The 25,443-nt window shown below is 37.0% G+C and overlaps 1 protein-coding gene across 1 annotated transcript in view; it reads right to left on the bottom strand.

Annotated features, from left to right (window-relative positions):
- Window positions 1-25,443, bottom strand: part of usp18 (ubiquitin specific peptidase 18) — a 49,252-nt gene that overhangs the window by 15,132 nt on the left and 8,677 nt on the right. Inside the window, exons 2-7 of the mRNA XM_039769529.1 lie at window positions 24,638-24,739; window positions 21,679-21,775; window positions 18,129-18,274; window positions 7,541-7,620; window positions 2,605-2,739; window positions 2,016-2,111 (exon numbers count right to left, since the gene is read on the bottom strand). Of these exons, the coding sequence (XP_039625463.1) occupies window positions 2,016-2,111; window positions 2,605-2,739; window positions 7,541-7,620; window positions 18,129-18,274; window positions 21,679-21,775; window positions 24,638-24,716 (633 nt within the window). The 5' untranslated portion in view covers window positions 24,717-24,739. The remainder of the gene's footprint in view (window positions 1-2,015; window positions 2,112-2,604; window positions 2,740-7,540; window positions 7,621-18,128; window positions 18,275-21,678; window positions 21,776-24,637; window positions 24,740-25,443) is intronic.

Below are 25,443 nucleotides of genomic sequence, written 5' to 3'. Positions count from 1 at the left end.
AGTTAAGATTAAGGAATCAGGTTGCAACATTAATTTCAAAGTTCATTTTTTGGATTCACATTTGGAATTTTTCCTGCAAATCTTGCAGAAGTGAGGGAATAGCATGGTGGAAGATTCTGTCAAAATTGCTGGGATGACAGTATGATGGTGGGCTATTTTTTATAGGGATGCACCAGAAAAAGTGTACAGACAACGGGCCACCAAATGAAGTCTGGATCAAAAAAATCTAAGACGTGACAGAAACTAGAAAAATTATATGTAAGTCAATGGATACATATTATGGTTTTCGTTACATACATGTTTAAAAATATTAGACTAAATATTTTCATGTTCAATTGATTTAGAACAATATTAAATACATCAATACCTCATTTAATTTTTTAAAATTTTATTTCTTTTTAATTTTGTACTTAAATGTGACATGATGAAAACATACATTCTAATTATAATTATGTTTATGAATGCAAATAAAATTAATTATTCACAATTAAAACAATTTGTACAAGTTTAAATTGACAGACCTATGCAAAGACCAAGTAGCAGAAATTGTTGTTAGTTTATAAATTTCTTGGGACAATCACAAATTCAAAATGGACTTTTAACCAAAATACAAAGAAACTGCAGTTCTAGTGTCTAAGGAAGATGAGTCTTTTTAATGTGATTTTTTATATTATGTCAATTTTTTATACATTTTGTATTGAGTGCCCTAACTTCTTAGGTTCTGCTGACTTGGTTTGAAAATCTTAATACTAGCAACGGAAATAAAGTAAATTAAATTGTAAACTAGAGCAGTAAATTAACAAGGCCCCCTTAGTCAAATTTGACCAACCTTTCAGTGTGGGGCTGAGGTGTCACCCGTTGCTGTACTCGGATCTCATTCCGGGTGGATTGCCATGTGGTGGAAGTGGCAATGCACTGTAATCAGCGCATGCTATCAATCTTTCTAATAAGCAGTTGTAACATTGTGGTGTGTATCCTGTCAGACAGAACTAACATGCTATATTCATAAATCCAGTAGTTGACATTAGGTTATAGGTTCAAGTTTCTGAGGATAAAAGCAACCAGATCAGTACTACTTCATTCCAAATACTAATAATCTTCTAAATAAGCTTTACTTTAATAGATATCCACAGCCTTAAACTGTGCGTTGAACAATGATCAATCATTGCTCAAGCTTTAATGTTAGTTTAATCTTCATATGAAATATCTATGATCTGAAATTATGCCCTAAATATAATATTCTTTATTATAATTTATTTATATTTTCAAAGTTTACGCTTGATAGCCAAGTTCACGATGTCTTGGTCTCACTGCATTACTGTGGTTTGCACTGCTACCTTACAACTCTAGAGTCGTGTGTTGAAATCTCAACCCAGCCATTGTTTATTTATGGAGTCTGTATGTCTGCTGTGTGTCTGTTATTGCTGTAATGTGTTATTATTGCTTTCATTCTATTATGGCTAAGTTAGTCGGTGACTCAAAACTGAGTTAACATGAGTGTGTTCGTAACTGTATCATCCTGGTGGAGACAGCACAACTAGGATAAGTTCTGGACCCCACAGTCCTGAACTGGAATATGTGAGTTTAATAATGAAGAGTTGATAGATTACATATTGATAAGGCAGCAGTGCATAAGTTGTCTGTTTAACTTTCTGGGGCCCAATATCTGGCCTGGCCTCTATTTGTTTATACAGTCTTCAGTTTCCTTTTATATCCCAATTTCCTACATGCCCTGTAAGTTAGGCTAGCTGGCAGCTTGCAATCAGCCTGTTGTAATGGAGTGTGAGTGAGAGGGACTGTGTGAGTGTGTCCTGCAATGGAGAATGGCTCCCTGATGTTCTCTTCTACTCTCTATGAGATTTACAGTGTTGAGAGTAATAAAGAACTGAAAGGCAAAATGTGGATAAGTACTAAAGTAACTAAACATAAATGTATGAAATCAAAATACAGTTTCTATGAAATCTAATAATCTATTAATAACCATGTAAAATAAATCAACTTCCTGCAAATTATACCTTTTTGCCTGGTCTTTTTTCTTTGCAAGAATCACAGAAAGGTGGAGTCCTTCCAGATATTTCTTGTGGATCAAAAAACAATTTGATAGACTGCTCCTGAAATAATACACATATATTAGTATATATAACAAGGAGGAATCCTCTGAGGTGAGATAAACCAGGCGTAAGAGCCAGGAAATTCCATAAATGACATGAATCACTTTGCAGCTAGTCCGCTTTGGGATCTTCAAAAAGGGTGATGTCTTAATTTACAAATTAAACAGTTCTCCTGCTAAAGTTCCAGCACTGTTATCAGCAGAGTTTCAGACACCCTGAAATGTCAGTCACTCCTCACAACGTTTTGAAAAGGAAAACACACGGACACACCACCCTGACTTTCTCTCATTTGTGTTACAGAATTTTTTTTTGAGCTGGTGCACAATGGTTGGATGGTTTTATGTTTCTGTTCAAAATCGAAGCACAGATATCTTTGGACACTGCATACTCCATTTAAAAAAATCTTACATGAAAGATGAAATCCACTGAAGATGGCGGAAACACATTTTTTTCTTATTGTTTTTTTTTCAGAGAGAGCATTCAAGTGACTTACCAAGGTAGCTGAGGGGCCCTGGATGTCCAGCAGTAAAGTTAACATGAAGGTGTTGCACTGGCTAATATTCTGGCAGAAGTTACACTGCAGATAATCCAATACAGTGATTTTGTACAGCTGAAGAATTTCCTCAGCCTAAGAAAAGAAGCAAAGATTTAATATTATCAACCTCAGCACTGGCATTACCACTAAACTGAGGCATAAGGTAAAGCGGGTAAGATGGTCACCGAATAATGTTTGGGCCCCAGTTTGATTTCCGGCCTGTGTGTCTTTTCTCTTGATTTTCAGTGCTCTCACCATGCCTGGTATTTCTGGTGACTCTGGTTTTCTTCCACACATTAAAGACTTTTAGGATGACTGCTAATTTAAAATATATTAATAGGGCTGAATGTGTGTAAGTGTGTCCTCTGATACATTGGTGTCCCTTCCAGCGCTAGATCCAATTTTAGGCCTGATGTTGTGAGATCCAACCTATCAGCTTTGTCACCAAGCATCTGCGCTGTTAGTTTACATGTTTTGGGAATGTCCTACACTTAAACCATTCTGAGAACAAATATCTGTTTATCTCTCTGATAACCTTGGATTTGAAATCACTCCAATGTTTTAACAGTAATGCCAGACGGGACCAAAGTGTGTTATGAAAAATTGTTGGTAATAACTGAAAGAACTGCAATCCACCCCCTGTAACGCAGTGTTTTATATTATCTCAAACTGGAAAAAAATTGAATTTTCTTTGCAAAGATCTATTCAGAATTTTTTCAGTGCTTGGCAAGAACTCATTAATGTTAATAAAATAAAAAGCTTTTTATTTTACTTGCACCTTTTTGCTGTACAAAGAACCATTTTATGGGTTTCTCTGTTTTGGTTGAATGCTAAATTTTATGGCTTATATTTGAAGCATATTGCTGAACTTGCAGTGTTATTTAGTTTATTGAGTTGTGTTCTGTCATAATGTGTTTTACCAGATAAAATGAATAAATAAAGATCACTTTATCTTACAAACGCTTGTTCATTGTATCATAATTTAGAGTTGGGGTCACATAAGAGTGGGTTTATGGTTTTCATTTCACCCGTACCCCTCATGAGTCACCAATTAATGTGAAATAATTAAATATAATTAAATAATGTGACATGTATTGTTAAAGCATCTAATTATAAAGCTGGTGGCAGTTAAAACCTGAATCTATTTTTAATACCTTTGCACTTGTGGAGAGGCGGAAGCAGCTCAGCTTTTATTGTAAACTGCCTGTTAGCTAAGGGAAAAAAAATTAATTTAGGTTTTAGAATAAAAACAAGTAAGTCAGTTAAAATAAATGCAAAAGAATATGACACCTTAGCAACAGGTTGCTAATTTAGTAAGTGACTGCAACCAACACTTGTAGCTGTTGTGACCCTTCAGGAAATGAGTCTGAGACCCCCTGATTTGAAGAGGTTCGACTCTGACGCACAATGATCGGCACATATGATTGTAGATTAGGAGTCCCGATTCTGGGTAATAAAAATGGTGGTATCCATAAAGGAGGCAGAAAAGCACACCAGTAACAAGTGGTGTTTTATTTGACAATGAAGGCTGAGAAAAAGTGCATCAAAGTGTAACTGGGTGCATCAATCAAGATAGAATGGTAATGAGTCAACTGGAAGTTGAGTGAATATCCATTTGCTCAAAGTAATGTGACATTTGGGCTAATGAAGACAGTTTAGGGGAGTCTATGACTGTTAGTTAATGGTTGGGGGCTGATACAATGGGCTTGAAATTATGGCATGTAAACAGCAACTTCACAGTGGTCTGTGGTTCAATTTATATCAATTAGCCTATTACTGCTGATTTAATGAAAGACAATGAATGCCTTATTCTCGGCCACCATCATGTTCAAACATTAATAATAAGACTACTGGTAAAATCTATTTACTCCAGACATTCTTTATCTGATACATACTTTAACACCAAATATGACAGTGACAACCAAATAAGATCATTATGATAACAGTATTGTGTAACCTCAGTGTCAATGGGGCAATTAATCATATAGGGTTGAACTAACTTAGTAGGTGGTATTTCCAGACTGTTCTGATACCTTGCTTCTTTTTGATTATCAATCTGAATTTTTTATTTGCTGCTCCTGAGTTTGCTGTGTGGAGTACTTGTTTTTCCAAGTGAAGTGTTGCTTCATTATGCATTGGTACACATGATTGCCTTTGCTGTGGGTATTTCATCATGGTTCCTTTTGATATCCCTCAGTGGATAATCTCTCAAAAAATCATTTCTAGTATTAGTTAGCTTTCTATTAAAGTAGGTAGCTTTAGGTTCCATTATTTATGTTTTCACTCAACTTTTATTTTTTGCCTTTTCCTGAGGCTGCTGATCCTCCTTGTCAACGAGGCTTGTTTACTTACATTACTTTCAGTCTAGTGCTATCATAGCCTGGCTTGTGGCTGCTGAAATTAATTATTTAGTGCTGCAATCTTGCCATTGAAAAATACATTTTATATTTTCAGTTAAGCAAAACCTTGATTTAGCATAGGGACAGATATGTAAGTAGAACTAAATTTATGAATTATACTTAATGTGATAATAAAAATTCTTTGTATTTATATAGCGCCTTTCTCGCTACTCAAAGCACTCAGCAATTGCAGATTAAGGGCATTGCTCAAGGGCCCAAAAGAACAGAGTCCCTGTTGGCATTTTACGGGAGTCGAACCGGCAACTTTCTGATTGCCAGTGCAGATCCCTAGCCTCAGGGCCACCACTCCACCTAAATTTGCAGGGGAGCTGGCTTCAGACTTACGACCTTTGAATTATAAGTTGTCAGCTCGAAATGCTGCACCATAGAAAAAGTCTAGAGTGAAAACTGGGTCAAATTAATGCAGTCATAATTATGATATGATTTGATTTGGGCAATTTTGTACCAATCTTCGGCGGGCCAGATTAAAAACACCAACAGGCCGGATGTGGCCCGCAGGCCGTAGTTTGCCCACCCCTGATCTAATATAAATTTGCTGTTATTGGTCCAGAAACCACATAGCATCATACAGTTAGATAAACATGGTGGCATCCATGAAAAAAACAAGCAGACATTGTCACACACATGCATTTACTTGGCATCTTCAAGACTCTGTTGAGGTAAGTAATGCCACTCTGTGCGGAGAGGGGGCACTGTCACTAACTACCTATTCCTTTTCTCCCAAGCGCCAGAGGAACCCTGACCACTCCCTGCAAAGAGCTCCGATCGCCTCACTTCAGGATTGTGAACCTGGAAATAGGTGTTCATTATGGGATGTGCTAAAAAGAAAGGCTGGACTCATCTTTTATGGCTCCTTTTTGAAAGTCCAAGTGAATGTGGTGAAGATTGTTATTCTGTTTGCAAAAACTTTTTATTTTCATTTTGTCTCAAAATTAAACAGAGTTTACTAGGCATTTGAACCTGTGTCTGTCCTGTCGGATGACAACATGTAAAACCAAAGCAGAAAATGGCAAAGAAATAATTTCACAAAATAAAGGTAAATAATAAAAAAAAAGTTTATTTACAAAATCTTAACAGTTAATCGTAGGAACCAAACATCTTGACCTTAGAAGTGTTCTGCACTAATCTGAAGAATATGTATAGATACCTTGAGCATGGGAAAGATGTTATATACTGTAAATAAAATGTATTATTATTATAAGCTTTTTATTCTTTTGCTTTTTATCTTAAATTGTCTGTTTAGAGGTTGGGAATAATGAATACTATTACCCTTAAGCTACATGTCTGTATTGATGTTTTATTTTAATGAGCTTCAACAAATTATATTCTATGCAGACCAACAATGTTAGGGAAACAAACTAACATTAGTGTGCTACACTGCCTGGTTGACTGGAATCTCAGGATCTGTTTGTGTAGTCCCAGAAGAATTCTTTCTTTTTTTACTTTCTTGTATACAAAGTATAGGAAAAGTATTGTAATTGTCCAAAGATTTGATTTAAACATTTTAGACTTCCCTGACTTTCTTGTATATGAAGTATAGGGAAAGTATTTGAATCCTCAAAAAGCTCCATTTCGAGTTTTTGATGAATCTTGACATTTTAGACCTACCCGGGTCCAAAAATACCATTTTTGCAATAATTTCTGTGTGTCTGTCTGTGTGTGTGTGCCTGTGTGTGTGTGTGTATATATGTAAACACAATAACTTGAGTATGCTTTCATTTAGGTCAACAAATTTTGCATACAAGTATTAGATACAAAACTTTTGGGCTATTTCCGTTAACCGGAAGTGGTACTTTACCTTTTTTATTCATGCAGCTACAGAGTCTGATTAATTCAACTTTACTTTTATAATAATTGTTCAATATATTATTAATTTGATTTGACTTGTTGTTTAATGTACATAATATAAAAATATAATCATTTTCTTGTGGTTTACTCCTCAAATATCCATCCCCATTATCTGAGTATACGAGAAAGTCTAGGGAAGACCACTTGCCGTTTTTTTTTTTTTTGGAGGAAAAGATGGGCAGAGGTTAATTCTTTTCCCTCACTATCCTAGAGACGAGAGTTAAAAAATCTGTGAATGTCATTTGGTTCTTGTGTGTTCTAATATGCTGCCAGGAGAAGCTGCAACTTCTCACAACCCTGCAATGGAACAGCTTAATTTGGTGAATGCATTAGTGGATATTAATAGATTAGGATTTTTTATCACACAGCTTTAGCGTAGCATTAATCAATTCTACATTGACAAGTTTAAAATCCCAGTATGTTCTCTGATATTATGGTCTTTCTGAAAGAAAAATAACTGAAACTATTTTTTCTTGGCATTTCGAAGATGACCTGACCATCTGAAAATTCTATAGTGTCTGTATTGTGCTCTAGTTGCTTTTGTACCAAATTAATAAATCTTATTAGACAAAATGTATGTTAATTACATATATGAAATAGTAGAGAACTAGTATAAGTGTACTCACCAGCTCTGGGCTCTCAGTCTGATCATGTATAAGGCGCAAAAGAGAAAGGAAGGTTTCACCAGCATCATGCTGCACAGAATCTAGAAAGAAAATAACAGAAATGGATTTCATCTACTGATGGTGTTTGGAAAATGTAATTATCATGTTTTAGCTAGGATTGCTGCCCTAGCTCAAGTTCAATTCTTATTTATTCAACTTTTATCTTGTTTTCTTTTAAATACAATTTTATGTATTGTGTTACTAATTTTGTTCTTTAAGTTTGTTCATTTGTTTTATTTATTTACTAGCAAAATACCCGCGCTTCGCAGCGGAGAAGTAGTGTGTTAAAGAAGCAATGAAAAGAAAAGGAAACATTTTGAAAATAACGTAACCTGATTGTCAATGTAATTGTTTTGTCACTGTTGTGAGTGATGAGTGTTGTTGTCATATATATATATATATATATATATATATATATATAATATATATATATATATATTTACACACACACACATAAACATATATATACATATCTATACATATACACATATATACATACATATATATCTACATATATACACACACATATATACACACACATACATACATACACACACATATATACACACAAATACATATATATATATATACATACATACACACACACATATATAAACATATATATACATATACATACATATCTACATATATACACACACAGCTATTTCGTATCAGTGCAATACGCTGTTTGTTAAAACGGTTGACTCCCGCTCTTACGTGCAATAACAAATCAAATCATTCAGTTGTCTTTGCTCATATGTCATTTTAGAGCTGGACGCCTGGCATCTTTTTGGCCACAAGTTCGTTTCTGTTTGGTGTGAGGTTCTGTGTTGTGGAGATTCTCAGGATGGATTGCAGGTGCTCATCAGTGAGGCAACTCCTGTGTGCTGTTTTGTTAGTCTTTATCACTGAGAAGAGCTTCTCACACAGATATGTGCTACCAAACATGCACAAGGTTCGAGCCGCATGTAGACGGACTTTTTTTGTTCTTCAAAGTCACCAAAGCGCCGTGCAAACTCAGTGCGCAATAACTCTAGTAAGCGGTAAGTGTTCGGCAAGGCAGCTGAAGCGCTGCATTATGGGATCTGTAGTTTATTGTGTTACCAGCGCTTCATATACCCGGGCTTTAATAACAATAATACAGTATATAAAATGATCTCGCGGGACGGATATAATTACACGCCGGGCGGATGTGGCCCGCCCTTGAGTTTGACACATATGCACTAAATAGAACTTGAAAAGATATATTTTTCAAATGTGATCGCGCAATTCAGATAGAGTTGACGCACTACAGCCTGCATGCCTCAATGAGTCATCCTCCCCTCGCTCTTACTTTTTACCGTTCATCTAATGAATACACTGAGTATGGCTTTACCAAAACAATCATTGATGGCGAATAAAGTATCCATTATTCGAGTATGTAGAGCGGGATATATATATACATATATATATACCCGCGTATCAGCGAGAAGTAGTGTGTTAAAAAGGTAGAAAAGAAAAGGGAACATTTTAAAATAACGTAACATGACTGTCAATATACAGTATTTGTTTTGTGAGTGTTACTGAGTGTTGCTGTCATCAAGGATTTGATTATCATTATTTCTTTCAATCAGGTTCGTATTTGTAGGATGTGTTGTGTTCAAGTTACATTCCGTGTTTGTCAATCGTTGTAAAGATGACAGGTTTCATTCATCGATTCGTTTCTTACTGCATCAATAAACAGCTCGTCTTCTTCTTTATCTGAGACCTGACACACTGCATGCACGGGTTTTTACACTGTCTTCCTTTAGCGGGACATTGACTTTTTCCACCGTGTGCTTTGTTTCCACAGTAGCTGCATTTATGAATATGCTTATCAGACGCTTCATATTTTTGCTGCCTTTTCAATTGTGTAATTCGTTTTTGTTCAGCTCTTTGGAACTGTTGCTTTTATCTGTGCACTCGCAGTTCACGTGAGCCACTCGGTGTACTTGCATCGAAGGTTCCCAGCTGTGCTGGTGCCATCTCGTGCTATGTCCATGGCTTTATTTAATGTTACCTTAGTCCTGGCACTTAAAACTTTCTCTCGCAGTTTCGCTGAGTTTGTGTCAAACACCACCCTGACCATCTAATCTTCCTCTCCATAAGCACAGTCCTTCAGCCGTGAATATTTACCCGTGGCAGTTTGCTATTGGATTGCCGCTGACGGACGGCCTTATATGGGTAGGCACTAAATTACAAACGCCAGCGGCAGCCTGTCTATGAACTTAATTTAAAGTGTAGGTTTACATCGTGCTTTGTTTCAAGTAGCAGAACTCATGAATATGGTTGTATATGTCACTCGCTCGCTTCTTATTGTTTCGCTGCCTTCTCAATTATATAATGCATGTTTTCTTCAGCGCTTTTTTGAGGTCTTCCTGGTTTTCTATGTACTGCGTGATTACGTGGGAGGCGTGATGATGTCACACGAAACTCCGCCCCTACGGCGTTGAAGCTCATCTCCATTACAGTAAATGGAGAAAAACTGCTTCCAGTTATGACCATTACGCGTAGAATTTCGATATAAAACCTGCCCAACTTTTGTAAGGAAGCTGTAAGGAATGAACCTGCCAAATTTCAGCCTTCCACCCACACGGGAAGTTGGAGAATTAGTGATGAGTCAGTGAGTGAGTGAGTGAGTCAGTGAGTGAGTGAGTGAGGGCTTTGCCTTTTATTAGTATAGATTTGATGTCATGTTATTCATTACTTATTTTTCATTTATCATACTGTACCTATGCCAAGGACATTCCTGAAGTCACAAACTCCAAAAGTATGATTCAGGCTTTTTGATGAATGAATTGCTCAAAGAATGTAGCTAGTCATTCAAACGCAGTGTTGTCAGAAACCACACTAACCTCGCCATGTGAATTTTCAGGATCAGTTACAGTGATCAGAGAGTCACAAGGGGATGCATCAAACTCTTTAAAAAAAGTGTGCAATTTTATGTTTTGACTTTATTAACAGACTAGCAAAATGTTCACGCTTCGCAGCGGCGAAGTACTGCCTTAAAATTTTTATTAAGAAAATTAAACCTTTTAAAACTGAGGGAAAATATACCAATAATTATTTGTTAAGGATCTCTTTGTATACCACATTGTGAGTTCGGCCCTCCGGTTGTAATATGACCAAGCTGTGTGCTGAGGTTACAGTACTCTTGAGCATGCAATGTACAGTTGGCCATGGGAACAGTAAACTTGTTTCAAATCTCACAGCTTGGATTGCCGCTGTCATAATCGGTTTGAGTTTCATGGTTTGTTTCAATTACGATAGTATTTTGTAGGCCTTGTGTTGAAGAGACATTCGGCATCTGTCAAGCGTTGTAAGTATACAACCCTTTTCATCGATAACTTCACATCCAGCTTTTGAAAGTTTAAACATTCATAAACATCAAAGTGTCCACTACTGAAATCGTCACCTGTCAATCTAAGATGTTTAAGAGGCATTGGCGTTTGTCGAAAGGTATAAAATATTTGGCCATTTCGGTACACTTGAAAGCGACAACCGAACAATTCAGCGGCAGCCATCAACTCACATGCAGATGCATAGGTGAAGGGCTTAAGCATTTCACTATTCTAGTGCTCCTGTGTAGAATAATTATCTCCTGTACCGTCATCAGTCCACACCTTGAACCTGTCCCAGTCATTCAATACATAAGACACAATGTTCCTCTGGATATCAAGAGTGAGCCTGATATGGCCGTGCAATATGTAACAAAGAGAATGGAAAAGGTAGGGGCCATCTCCAAGCATGGAAACCACTCGATAAGTGACAGTTCTTTGATCGATAAGGATCACCTCGATAGACATGTTAATGGGGGTACAGTTGGAATGATAAAGGAAATGGGTACCGGAACAATGTAAAGTAAGTCTAAAATACCTACACAATAACTATTATCGTAATAAATGAACAATAAAACAGCGGAGAAGCCGTGGATTAAATAAAAAGGCTGTAGTTATCAGCAGGGAGACGTGAATCCCGTGGCGAAGCAAGGAAGGGAATGTAGAGACTAGAGCGACGGACGGCCTTATACAGGCAGGCAGCCAACAACGTGGGAGGCGTTGGGATGGGGGACCCAACGCCGCCTAACACGGTGACCGAGCTGCAGGCTATGGACGCATATATGTACGTAAGTAGGATTCAGTTAGCGTTAGGAACCCACGTACCAAATTTCTTGAAGATGGGCCCATAAGTAACAAAGACCGTTGAAAAGTTCAATATGGCGGCCGACAGTGGGATCATACCACCGAAATAAGTACGTACATTGGTTTCGTTAGCGCAGGGAAGCCGCCTACCAAATTTCGTGAAGATGGGGCCATAAATAAGAAAGTTCAACATGGCGGACGGTGTTGACCGTTATTACCGTTACGCGTAGAATTTCGAAATGAAGCCTGCTTAACTTTTGTAAGTAAGCTGTAAGGAATGAGCCTGCAAAATTTCAGCCTTCTACCTACACGAGAAGTTAAAGAATTAATGACGTTGGAAAGTTCAATATGGCGGCCGACAGTGACGTCATACCACCGAAATAAGTACGTACATCGGTTTTGGTTAGCGCAGGGACGCCACTCTTGTAAGTAAGCTGTAAGGAATAAGCCTGCCAAATTTCAGCCTTCTACCTACATGGGAAGTTGGAGAATTAGTGATGAGTGAGTGAGTGAAGGGTTTGCCTTTTATTAGTATAGATCAGCTAGCATGTGAAAAGTTTCAGAAATCTTTAATAATAATCCCTTAACTTGCTTGTTAAGGGATGTTTTTCACCCAACACTGCTATATTCTGCTTTTTGTTTATTCAAGGAGTTTAACCCCTTTACATTGGGGAAAAAAAGGTTTTCTGGAACTGTTTATTTTTTAATAAAATCAGATATATCCAGCTTTTGCAAAAAAAAAAAAATCCACACCTCAACAACCTGGAAAAAAAAATTGAGGAAAAGTTGTTTCACAAAGTTTTGTTGTTAAGCGCATTTTAATTTAAGGCATACAAAACTAGCAGCTCCTCACAACTGACATCAATGTACACATTCACCTTGCAATTGGTTTTCAGTGTGTGGTGCTGTATCAGTCAGTTTGCATGTCTATTGGTTTCAATCACAATTATATCTAACATTTTGTTAGTTATGAACAGGTTGAAATAATGAAGGGATCATTAGAATCCAATATGTCTGCCTTCCTCATCACTGACTGGGTCACCTTCATGTGCTGTGTATGCTTTAGAATTAAAGTCTGAGAAGAATGATCACTTAACATGTACTGCATAAGATTAGAAACATTAGTAACTGTATCTATCTCACTGCCGCTACTTATAAAGAACTGTTACTCCTCACATGATAAATCACTTTTTACGAAGCCTTTTCTCTCCTTTTGGATACAAAGACTTTTCAAATAGCCATCTAGTGATGGATCAACTGATGAAGCAGCGGCTGTTCATACTGTGATAAGTAAACTCAGGTACATCGATGACGTGTGTGTGTCCTGCATGCTGACATTTGTGCGTGCTGCTAGCTGTGGATTGGGATGTAAGTACAGTGGTTAAAGAAGTACATGTACATATATATAGTGGCAGATAAAAATCGAATAACCCAGAAAAAGAAAGTTGTGCATTAGTTCCTAATGGTGACTAAACTTTAAATTATTATCGCAATTTATAATTTTTTTTTATCACATTGGCAACCATTTTAGTTGCAGTCTACAGCCCTTCTGAACATATTAAGACTTCTGATATTTTAAAGCCTTTATCCTATTTTTGGGTATGTGTAGACCTACCTTTCAAGATTGGGGCTAGGCTCCTCTTAGCACTGAAGAGAACAAGAGGTTTTGTACTGAGGGATAACTTAAAATGTGAATGTCTCAGTATTTATATATCATGTCCTGTAATATCCAAAGTGCAGCTGATACAGTCACATGATCTATAAGATACATCCATCCATCCATCCATTATCCAACCTGCTATATCCTAACTACAGGGTCACGGGGGTCTGCTGGAGCCAATTCCAGCCAACACAGGGCACAAGGCAGGAAACAAACCCCGAGCAGGTTGCCAGCCCACCGCAGGGCATGCACACACACACCCACACACCAAGCACATACTAGGGACAATTTAGAATCGCCAATGCACCTAACCTGTATGTCGTTGGACTGTGGGAGGAAGCCGGAGCACCCAGAGGAAACCCACGCAGACACGGGGAGAACATGCAAACCCCATGCAAGGAGGACCCAGGAAGCGAACCTGGGTCTCCTAATTACGAGGCGGCAGCACTATTTAAGATACATCCCTTAAGTAATGAAAATCAAGATGGTAATAAAAATGAACCTTTTAATTTCAACTCAAACATGACATTAGTTACAGGTTTACATTCTTTAAACCCTAAATAACTCAGAATTAAATATATTGAAACATATACTGTGTAACAAGAGCGCTATATAGCGCCTGACCCGACACAGATTGACACGGAGGCATGGGTAAAAAAAAAAATAAACTATTTATTTTCTTCCCCTGTGGGCACAAGTCTTCCCCGTGTCCCACAGGCAATACCCAGTCCCAAATAACAGTGCACTAAGCACACTCTTCTTCTAATGCTCTTCCTTCACCACTCCTCCAAGCTTTGTCCTCCTTTCATCTGACTCTGGCCGCTGAGTGGTGGTTGCTGGCTCCTTTTATGGCCCACCCGGAAATGCTCCAGGTGCTTGATCACCTGTTTCCGGTTGCACTTCCAGGTGGAGCCGAAGATTAGTTCAGTTGGGCTCAGGAGTCCCAACTACAGCACCCCCTGGCGGTGCCTTCGGAACCCAACAGGGCTGCACAAAACACCAACCACCATGAAGCCCTGGGGGAGTCTGAGACACCGCTGCAACCCATGGAGGCTGCCATCTAGTGTCCAGGGGGAAATATTGGGTTTCCCATCGTTGCTCCCCCGGAAGATATGCTGCAAGGGCGTCCTGGCCAGGTATGGGCCCCGGCCACTTGCCACAACTGTAACTATTATACTATGACTTTTACATAAAAAGACTACTGAACTCTAAAGAAAGGCATGAAATCAATAATTTATAATTTCTCTATTACTGGAATCCCACCATTGTTGCTTTCTTTTTCACTTTAACACCATTAAAAGCTCTATTAAAATTCTCATTTTCTCAGAATCCAAATTGAATTTACAGCTTGATTTCCTATGCACTGTAACTTTCTGAGAAGGTTTGAATGTACATCGTCCATCCAAGGAGCATCAAACAGGTCATTGCAAGCAAAAAGCTGAATGGACATTTATCCCACTTTTGTATATATTTATTTCCCTTCTGTGGGGAAAAATGGCAATCAAATCCAATCATAGCAAAATGACCAAAGGAAAAAAAACAACACATCCATTCATTATACATGCATAAATGAATGAGAACTACTTGTCTTTAAACACAGATAAAGCAGAGATGTTAATTGTTGGAGGGAATGACGCTGACCACAACAATATTTTGTCATCATTTAACTCAGTTGCAATCACCATTAATTTTACTGAATCAGCCCGCAATCTAGGAGTTATCTTTGACTCTAGCATGTCATTTAGAGCGCACATTACAAAGTTGTCCAAATCATGTTTCTTCCATCTTAAAAATGTTTGGAAATTAAGGCGCTTTCTAAATAAACAGAATTTTGAGAAAATAATCCATGCATTTATTTCTAGTAGGATTGACTACTACAACACAGTGTTCACTGGATGTTCAAATTGTTCTTTATACTGTCTCCAGTTAATTCAAAAACAAGACAATACAAACACATAACTCCAGTTCTTAAATCCTTACACTGGCTCCCGGTTAAGTTTAGGGCAGATTTCAAAATCCTCCTTTTAACATATAAAGCATTAAATGGCCAAGGTCCAGCTTACTTGTCTGAACTTATCATGACTTACAAGCCAGAACACACATTAAGATCTCAAGATGCCAGTCTGCTTAGGATTCCAAGAATTAATAAAATAACAGTGGGAGTTTAAGCTTTTAGTTACACGGCCCCTAAACTCTGGAATGGTCTGCCTGCTACAATAAGAGATGCCCCTTCGGTCTCAGCTTTTAAATCCCGGCTGACGACTCACTACATCAGTCTAGCATATCCTGACTAGAGCTGCTGATTAACTGTACAGACTGCATCTACTGTATGTTGTTAGTCATTAGCACTAAAACATAAGTAACATGATAGTTATAATTTGATACTAACTCTCACCTATTCTGTTTCTCTTCTCGGTACTCAAATGTGGCACTTGATGCCACGGCCCACCTGCCAAGTTGTTTTGCCTGCCTAAGGTAAAGTCATCCCTGATAGAGGGAGGCAGCTTGATGGCTGAGGTCTGCAGGACTCTAAACAAATCCAAATCATATTATGTGATATCATCTACTGTTAAATTCTGCTCCATACTTGTAATATTGTTTATTTTTATACGGTATTGGGGATTTGTTCTGTTCTGTGTATTGTAATGTATTGTATTGACCCCCTTCCTTTTGACACCCACTGCACACCCAACATACCTGGAAAGTGGTCTCTTTTTTAACTGCCTTTCCTAAGGTTTCTTCCATTTTTTCCTTACAAGAGTTTTTTTGGGAGTTTTTCCTTGTCTTCTTAGAGAGTCAAGGCTGAAGGGCTGTCAAGAGGCAGGGCCTGTTAAAGCCCATTGTGGCACTTCTTGTGTGATTTTGGGCTACACAAAAATAAATTGTATCGTATTGCATTGTAAAAGGGCAGCATGGTGGCACAGTGGGTAGTGCTAATGCCTCGCAGTTAGGAGACCTGGGTTTGCTTCCCAGGTTCTCCCTGCGTGGCATTTGCATGTTCTCCCTGTGTCTGCGTGGGTTTCCTCCCACAGCCCAAAGACATGCAGGTTAGGTGCACTGGCAATCTTAAATTGTCCCTAGTGTGTGCTTGGTGTGTGTGTGTGTGTGCGCCCTGCGGTGGGCTGGAGTCCTGCCCGGGGTTTGTTTCCTGCCTAGCACCCTGTGTTGGCTGGGATTGGCTCCAGCAGACTCCCATGACCCTGTGTTAGGATATAGCGGGTTGGATAATGGATGGATGGATGTACTGTAAAAGGCTGAAATTAATAATTGTTTAGAATCAGACAGTAACAGTTGTATACTACAATGTAAAACCACAGAAAGCAGCTGATCTATCAGTCAAAGGGTGCTTAACTACAAATAATTAAATGAAATCACTATCACAATATAGCAACTGGTCAAAAACAAGAATTTTTTTTATTTTTGTTGCATTTTTAGATAGATAGATACTTTATTAATCCCAAGGGGAAATTCACATAATCCAGCAACAGTATACTGATACAAAAACAATATTAAATTAAAGAGTGATAAAAAAAATTTTGAGCAACAGATACTGTATGATGGGAAAACTATATTTCTGTTTTAGAGCTTTCTGAGTATTTTTTTTTCTTAATAAAATATTGTTTGAGTCTCTCAGTGTTAGATAGTAAAAGCAATATTTGTCAGTACTTCTCTGTGAATGGATAAGCGTAAACTGTGAGGAGCCACTTCTGAGCCAGACATTATGGGCTTGCGGCTGACCACGGACAGTTACCAGAGTGCAAATCTGCAAACTGAGATGCTTCACAGTGTGAGTCAATACAACACAGCACAGCAATATAACAGCTTTTAATCACAAAACCCAACTATTCTTTCTCCAATGTCATATGTTTCTTTTTTGCTGTAACTCATTTCCTTCTCCACATGCTGTAGTGTAGTTTTCCATCAGTAATATTTGTATGCTCCTGCGATATGACAGCTTTTCAACGTCTTTCAAATTCCCAACCCAATGAGTTGATAATGACATGCTCTTCTGACCTATCATGGGGTTTCTTGGCGAAAAGTCTGTCTTCATGTTCAACAGTCTGTCTTAATGCTGCTCAATAGTATCTTATCTGGTTCATATCAACAATTTCCGTTTATTTACATTTTACATTTACATTTTATCTACTCAAATATATCTATAAATGTTAATTTGTTATGTAATATTCATCACTTTTTTTCAATTCTCTCATTTTTTCATATTGCTTACTATTTCAGGTTTAGATTTTGATGTATTACATCTTTCTTTGTGAGAAATCTGGGCATCTTTAGCATCCCCACAGACAGCTTTCACATCTCTTCAACCAATTTTAAACTCGTGTAATTCACTTTTAGGGTTAGGAACTGGAGCCAATCCCAGCAGTCACATGCACATGGTAGGACCGAACACAAGTCAAGGTGTCAGCTCATTATGGGGGAACACTCATGTACCGAAATACACACACACTCACTCAAACTGGGAAAATTTAGAGTATTAGTTATTCTACCACATCTCCATGTTTGACCAGCAAGACTTGATGATCATGGTATCGGGGAGTGGTGACATGTCACATGTTGGTCAGATATGCAAAAAAGAATTTCATTAAGTTGTTCTAAAGGAAAGCTACTGTAATATTTTCCAAATATCCTTGCAACAATGTTTTTCCTTATCAGATTTAAAACATTTATATACTACATGCATTGGTACATAAATATAAAGAATACAACTTACATCTAATACGGTTTTTATCCAAACACTGTAATAATTTCTTGTGAGCATTGCGAACTGAACTGCAGTTCTGAACATCTTGAGTTAACTTTTGAAGATTTAGAGGTACATTCTTATCTTCAGGTGTTTTCTTTCCAACTTCTACGCATCTACAAATGAAAATTTATAAAAGCTTGTTATTAGTACATTTTTTAACCTTTTCTGTTATCACTCTTGACATAGTATATCTGCTTAATTACTAAAATCTTTAAAAGATAAGTAGTGCTATTTCATTTGTTCTAAACACCTGGGGCCTCATGCATAACACCGTGCGTAGAATTCGCACTATAACATGACATAAGCACAAAAGCCAAAATGTGTTTACCCACAGAAAAATCCAGATGCAGGAATCTGTGCGTACTCCAACTTCCGCGTTCTTCCGCTACATAAATTCCGGTCAGCGTGAAAAGTAACGCACGTGCCTGCTGTCCCACCCCAATTCCTCCCAGAATTACGCTTCTTTGAATACACAAATCAATATAAATAGCCCTTAAGCTCAGCGTTCTGTGAAAAGACAATGGGAAAAGCACGGGGGAAATATAAGAATTTCAGCGAATACGAAGTGGAGGCAAAGGAAAAACATACTATTTGTTGATTTAAAGAGTGGTATAATCAACAAAAGGAAGTTGATCGAGTGACATAGCGTGTTGGAGAAACTTGAAAGCTCAAGTTCAGAAAGTCGCACAGTGCCAAAATAAAAAAGAAGTCACATATCAAAGTCACCGTGAAAAGGCGAGTTCTAGCCCACCGTCTGAGTGTCATGAATGCTTATTAGGGTACAGACAAAAAAAATAAGCACACAGTGGGAAAAAAGCATAAAATGTCAACTTTAATCTCAAAATTTCCACTTTAATCATGTAGTTTATTTTGTCATTAAAGTAGAATATTATAAACTTCATCTTAAAATCATTTAATTTACTAGTTTCTCAAATCCCATCGTAACTAAAGTAGCATGTTAAATGCTTTGTTTTGTATTTGATCTTCTATGTGCTCTATGTGTGTGAATCACTACGTGCTTCCGTTCTTTCTCTTTCTCCAACAGGACACAGAATCCATTACATTCATGATATTACAGCTCTCTGAATAATTAAAATACTGAGATATATACGTGATATCATTTTCATGATGATTGGAATGAAAGCATGTTATTAAACATGGGAACACGGTGGTGCAGTGACTGTTCATGTCTCACACAAGATGCTACTGCACTATGCGCGACCTTCGATGAAATAATTTATTGTAGCAGTACTGTCTCTTTCAAACGTACTAACCTCCAATTCCTGTCCTTACTTTTCTTCCACACAATCAGCTCTGTAATAGACCTTAAGCCATCTGTAAGCTTACAACGACGATTCTTCAAAACCTTTAAGGAACATTGAAATATCTTCACAGTACGTGTTTAATTATTCTATTCGTCTATCCTTCCATTGTTACGCCAGCCTCAGCAAATATACAGCGCAAAGCAGGAACAATATGTGAACTTGGTAGCGCTGCGGCACCGTGTCCTCACATGTTTAATTATTAACAATACAGATTATTTAAATGAAGTTAAAGTTTATCTGTATAATATAATCAACATAATTTGCTGCATTTCATCTTAAAAATGATATCGTCATCATATGTAAATAAGTGCTTTATAAAGTGGCGCAGGTTGTGCAATATTATGACTGTAGTGCAAGTTTACAGTGGGGTAATTGTACTTATAAGTACAAACAGTTCTACAAGGAGCACTTGATTGAGTGTGTTTATAGTTCTTGGGATGAAACTGTTTCTGAACCGCGAGGTCCATACAGGAAAGGCTTTGAAACGTTTTGCTGTGGCTGAGGCAGCGTGTGTTTGATGCTGTATCCCGATAATTCTCTTTCCGATCAGCTGCTGCTGTGATTCCCCACTCAAAGACAGTGATAAAAATACTCCGAGTGGTGCAGTGAGAGTAATATGGAAAAAGATGATCCGCTGTGGCAACCCTTAATGGGAGCAGCTGAAAGAAGAAAAAGAAGGTGCAGTGAGAGAAACAACGCTAAAGCAGCTATGGTATTTAGAATAGTTTGGAAATTCCGTGGACCATTATATTGTTACAGGTTAATTACAATCAGATGCATTAAACTAATAAGCAATATGCGGTTAATTTCAGTGTATTTATAAAGCTGTGTCAGTAATGTGGATCTGAAAAAGAAAGATAAACCATACTGGAACAGTAGCATTGCTTTGACACTGGGTGCCGCCAGTCTGCAAAACCGAGAAGAGAGCTTGCGTAGAACAGGGTATGATGTACTGTGGAAATGTGCATAGCTTTACGCCAAGTTTAGGTTTTATACATCGCGATTTGAATGTGGAAATGTTCTTACGCAACATTTCTGTGCGTACGCACCATTTATACATGAGGCCCCTGGTTAGCAGTCAAAGCAATGAAGATATCTGAAAAAACATAAAATATTTAGATCTACTAGGACATGAAATGACTTTTGATATCACTTTTGATTTTTTTTGATTAATGAATACAAGTTAACCCCAAATATTCCTTTTCTGATTGATCAATCAATCAATCAGTCAATCAGTCAGTCAGCCTGCCTATCTATCTATCTATCTATCTATCTATCTATCTATCTATCTATCTATCTATCTATCTATCTATCTATCTATATGTTTGTGTCTATGTGTGAAATGCTTTTCAGAGCCATTACAACTTGTACAAAGAAATGCCTGTAGCAAGGAGTCCAGGAGAATGCAGGAGGTGCATTGAATGAAGGCTGTGATATAATACAATACAATACAAGTTATTTTTGTATAATCCAAAATCACACAACAAGGGGTACCCTTTAGATAATTGTGGAGCTCTTCCAATATCCACTGTAAATATATATGTCTGCATATTTTAAGACACTAAGTACTTTAAGGGCTTCAAATTGGGAGAGGAACTAGAGAATGAACAAGTACGGTGGCCTTCTGTTGCCAGTTACCATGACATGCATCTACAATCATTTCAGTACAGCTCCTTGCAGCTACCTCTACTATTATAGCCTTGAATGGGTCCAATCAGACTCTTTGTCCTTGACCCTTCCAAAATTTTAGGAGAAGACATTTTGTTCTATTCTATTCTTTTTAGGACTTTCTTTAAAATATCCTTTAGTATGTGATAGTATAGTTTAGCACTTTTCCTAACCAAATGATATTTAGTCAATCCATTAATTTAGCAAGTGTACAGCACATGTTCAATTATCTTTTGCCAACATAAAGTGAAAAACACTTAAACCTCAGTTTTACTTGAGGACTTTTGTACCTATTCATTGAATTTGCTTGGTATATCTGTGTTTATCTGGACATTCTCCAGTGACATTGCTTGTTCAATATTTTCAAAAACTGGCTGTGAGATGAGTTGGTAACCGTTGATAATGCAGATATGAAATTAGATTATAGGAGCATTACTCTTTTTTCTTAGATCATAAGTCTTATCACTTTTATAGCATCATTTCCAAGAAGAAAAAAATGAAAACAATACAAGAGACTTGTTTACTTGTTTAGTAATGATGTGAATTCTGGAGTAGCGAAAAATGACTGCAGCAGTGAGTTCACACAACAGCACAGTCCATGGTTTGGCAAACCAGTTATTCCTGAAAAACAATATTAGAATAACTCCAATTAGTATTTGTATTTATTGGTCCATAAGAGTGTCAATGTTAAACACAATAGTATTCTATGCAGCACCCATGTCAATGGTCTTGCAAGCAAACATGTATCAAAGTGTTATTACTCATAAAAATGTAGTGATCTACAATAGAATTTAACACCACAGATAGAATAGCATTTGCGTTATAAACTAATCATCTGGATAATAAATAAATAAAGACAAGACAAAACTAGAAAATGTATTATTTGTAAATTTTAACATCACATTTTCCTAACTTTAACTCCATTTGCAGCGGAATCCTTCTGAAGACATCTTACCTTGAACAAGAAATATAAGAGCTAAAATGAAGGGGTCATATGGTGCAAAGCACACTGAATTTGGATTGTAATGGAGGACCATGGAAACCTACTGTTATGAAATGGGGCAACAGGAACTGTAAGCTGTGAAAAAAGACTGGGAAATGATAGCTCTTTAAAGGGAAAGAAAATGAATAGTCTTTGATGGGCAGGGCACAAAAAAAAAGAAAAAGCAGAGTAAATACATACTCAGTCCTTGGTCTACTAGCCTTTCCATAACTCCTAAAACAACAAAAAAAAAAAGTCTTTGATCCAATAAGTGGATACCGGAAACAGCACATCAGCACCTCTAAAAACAAAGCCCAACATGTGTAACAACTGTGAACAACATGGCCACAGGCATGAAGAAAACACACAAAATGACAGGAGTTGTGAAGGAAGTGTGAACAATAAGATAGTTTTCTGATGATGTTGCAGCCACAAGTAAAGAAATATTTTTTGCATTATCCAAAATAAATTACCTGTACATAAAAAGTTTTAAAGCTCAGTTCACAATAATTACGAAAGAGGATGTCGTGAAGGCAAAACAAATGCAAGCAGAAGTTTAGATGATTGCAAAGAAAGTCACTGCAACAGGATAATAAATGATTCACTTTGTTTTCCAGAATTAGTTTTGCCCACTCTCTATATGCACAAATGCAATATTACTTAATTTTTACAAAAATGTAATATTGCAGCACATATTATGCTCATTTTGTTTCTAATAATACTTCTATATGCCAGAAACTGACAAAAGCAGTGGAGTAAATGAGAGATACAAATGGTGCTGAAAGCTGGTACTTCTACATAAATGTGATTACCGAGATAATCAGACAGCTATCATGCTTGCTATTATGCATTCAAAAAAAAATATTGATTTAGCTTAGTATAATTATAATACACATTTCTACACCACTGAATTACATTACTGTAGCCCAAGACAGTCATATTTACTCCACAATTTTATTTCTTCTTGGTTGACTGAGACCAGATCCTTTTATTATGGCAGCGTTTCTCAGCCTTTAAGTATTTACGACCCGTGTTTGCATAAAAGTTTTGATCAAGCCCCCCTAATGTTTTGTTGAAAGGAGCCCACTAGTGCTAAATTGTTTTTTTTTAGTTAATGATATACTGTATCTTAGATGCATATTTTATCATACCTACTTAACTTTTATTGACATTTATCTAGCTCTATATTTATTTTTCTAGTATCAGAATGTAGTTTAAGTTAATTTATTTTGGTTTCAATAGATGTATTTTTCATATTTTTGATTCTTGTTTTTTTTTTCACTTCGTTGCGCCCATGTTTTTGTTACTTCGCATCCCCCAAGGGGGGCCCGCCCCACAGTTTGAGAACCACTGTATTATGGTTTATTCTACAGATTTCATCTTGAAACAGATCACTGTTGATTATCTAATTATTCAGAACTTCTTAAAACACACGTGAGATGACATGGTGAATTAAATTGTATTGCTTAAGTAATCTGTATTTTTAGCAGCTCTTAATTATTATGACAAACATTTCCTTTTGCATAAATTTGATCTCTATCGGTTGATCCAATTAAAAGTTATGCATGCCACTGACAATCAGGAATACTCACACACACATACATCACGCTTAAAATGGTTAAATCCATTGATCACTCGGGGTCAAAATTTCAACCACGTTATAATACTTTACATAAAAAGAAAGGAAAAAGGTAGAAAATTCTTCTTCTGTAGACATTAGTCCTTCACTAAAAACAAAAGCGTGCTTTTTATACAAATTAGTTTAATTTACAAATTAGAAAAATGCCTCTTTTACAGTCAAGTGTGTTCCTTTTTTGGCTGGGACTTTGATTTTTATTTGGACTTTTTCTCATAACGCTAAGACTATTGGTCTCTATAGTACTGAGGAGCCTTGGATTGAAATCAGAGATTGCCTTGATTTAGAGTAACAGAATAAAACATAATATGCTCAAACCAGCTTAATTCATAGCAGGCCAAGGCTGGAAACAGCCCTGGACAGGGTTGCAGTTCACTGCACACACACACACACACACACAAACACACGCGCGCACACACATACAGAGTCAATCTGGAATTGTCAAATATCCTAACCTTCAAACATCAGGAGAATGTGCATGCTCTACACAGACAACATGGGCCTCAAACCCAGGACATTGTTTCCATGAACCAGTCACGCTAACTATTAAGCTACTTTGTTACAGTATTTGGATTCAATTACTGTTAGACAGGTAAAATTCCTAGGAAAGTGTATTTCAGGACCAAATACAGTCATGGAAAAGGAAACAAAGCTAAGACCTTAACAGAAAGATTCTAGAGAAATTTTCTATTCTGAACTCTTGTTAACACCTGTAAAATAACATCTTACAATTATGTTTCACACAGAATTGTTAATCTTTTAATGCCTATACTCATGTGAAGATTTATGCTTGACAAAAATGAAAATAAAACAAACAGTGGATTATAGAGGTGTACTGTACATAATTTGACAAGATATGACAAACCTGAAATTGACATTGTATGATGATTGGTCAGATGCGTTGGCGAAGAAGAAAATAACCATTCATAAAGAAACCTCAACATCCTTGTCTTGAAGGCAATTTCATCTAGAATGAAAAAAAGAAATTCCACTAAAAGTCATTCTAATTTAACACTTTCTTAACACTTTCAAAAGGGATACCTGATTATTCCATATTTATGACATAAATATGCAACTGACCAAATTATCATCTTATTTTTTGTATTTCATTTACTAATTTGTATTGTTTATACTGCCTCACGGGAACATTTGAAATGTCATCAGTTTTTCTGTTGCAGTTTATTTAAATAGTTCTTATGTATATAAGTGCTTGTGTGTACTTGTCTGTTATTGTAGTATAGCTGTGTTACCTGTCTAAGATGGGCTAAAATCTAAATAATCAATGTAGATCTCAGTGTTAACATTTGCAGTGCACCATGCAATTCATATCAATTCGCTCTTCTCTGGACATTTTCCAGTGCTGCTATGTTCATTTGCAACCTTGAAACCAAAACTGCACACAGTACTCAAGATGATGCCTCACCAGTGCATTGTAAAGCTTGAGCCTCCTTGCATTTGTACTCTATACATCGCGCCATCTTAATGGCTTCTGAACACTGTCTGGTAGTTGATAGCGTAGAGTCCACTATGATTCCTAAATCTTTCTCATAAGATGTACTTTTGATTTTTAGACCTCCCATTGTTTATTCAAACCTGAGATTTTTATTTTCTACATGTAATGCTGCCAATCCACCTATCTTGGTATCAACTTCCATCTTAAACAGCTTGTTC

The sequence above is a fragment of the Polypterus senegalus genome, chromosome 11 (assembly GCF_016835505.1).
Source record: "Polypterus senegalus isolate Bchr_013 chromosome 11, ASM1683550v1, whole genome shotgun sequence".
Lineage (NCBI taxonomy): Eukaryota > Metazoa > Chordata > Cladistia > Polypteriformes > Polypteridae > Polypterus > Polypterus senegalus.
This window is presented reverse-complemented; position numbering and strand designations above follow the sequence as displayed.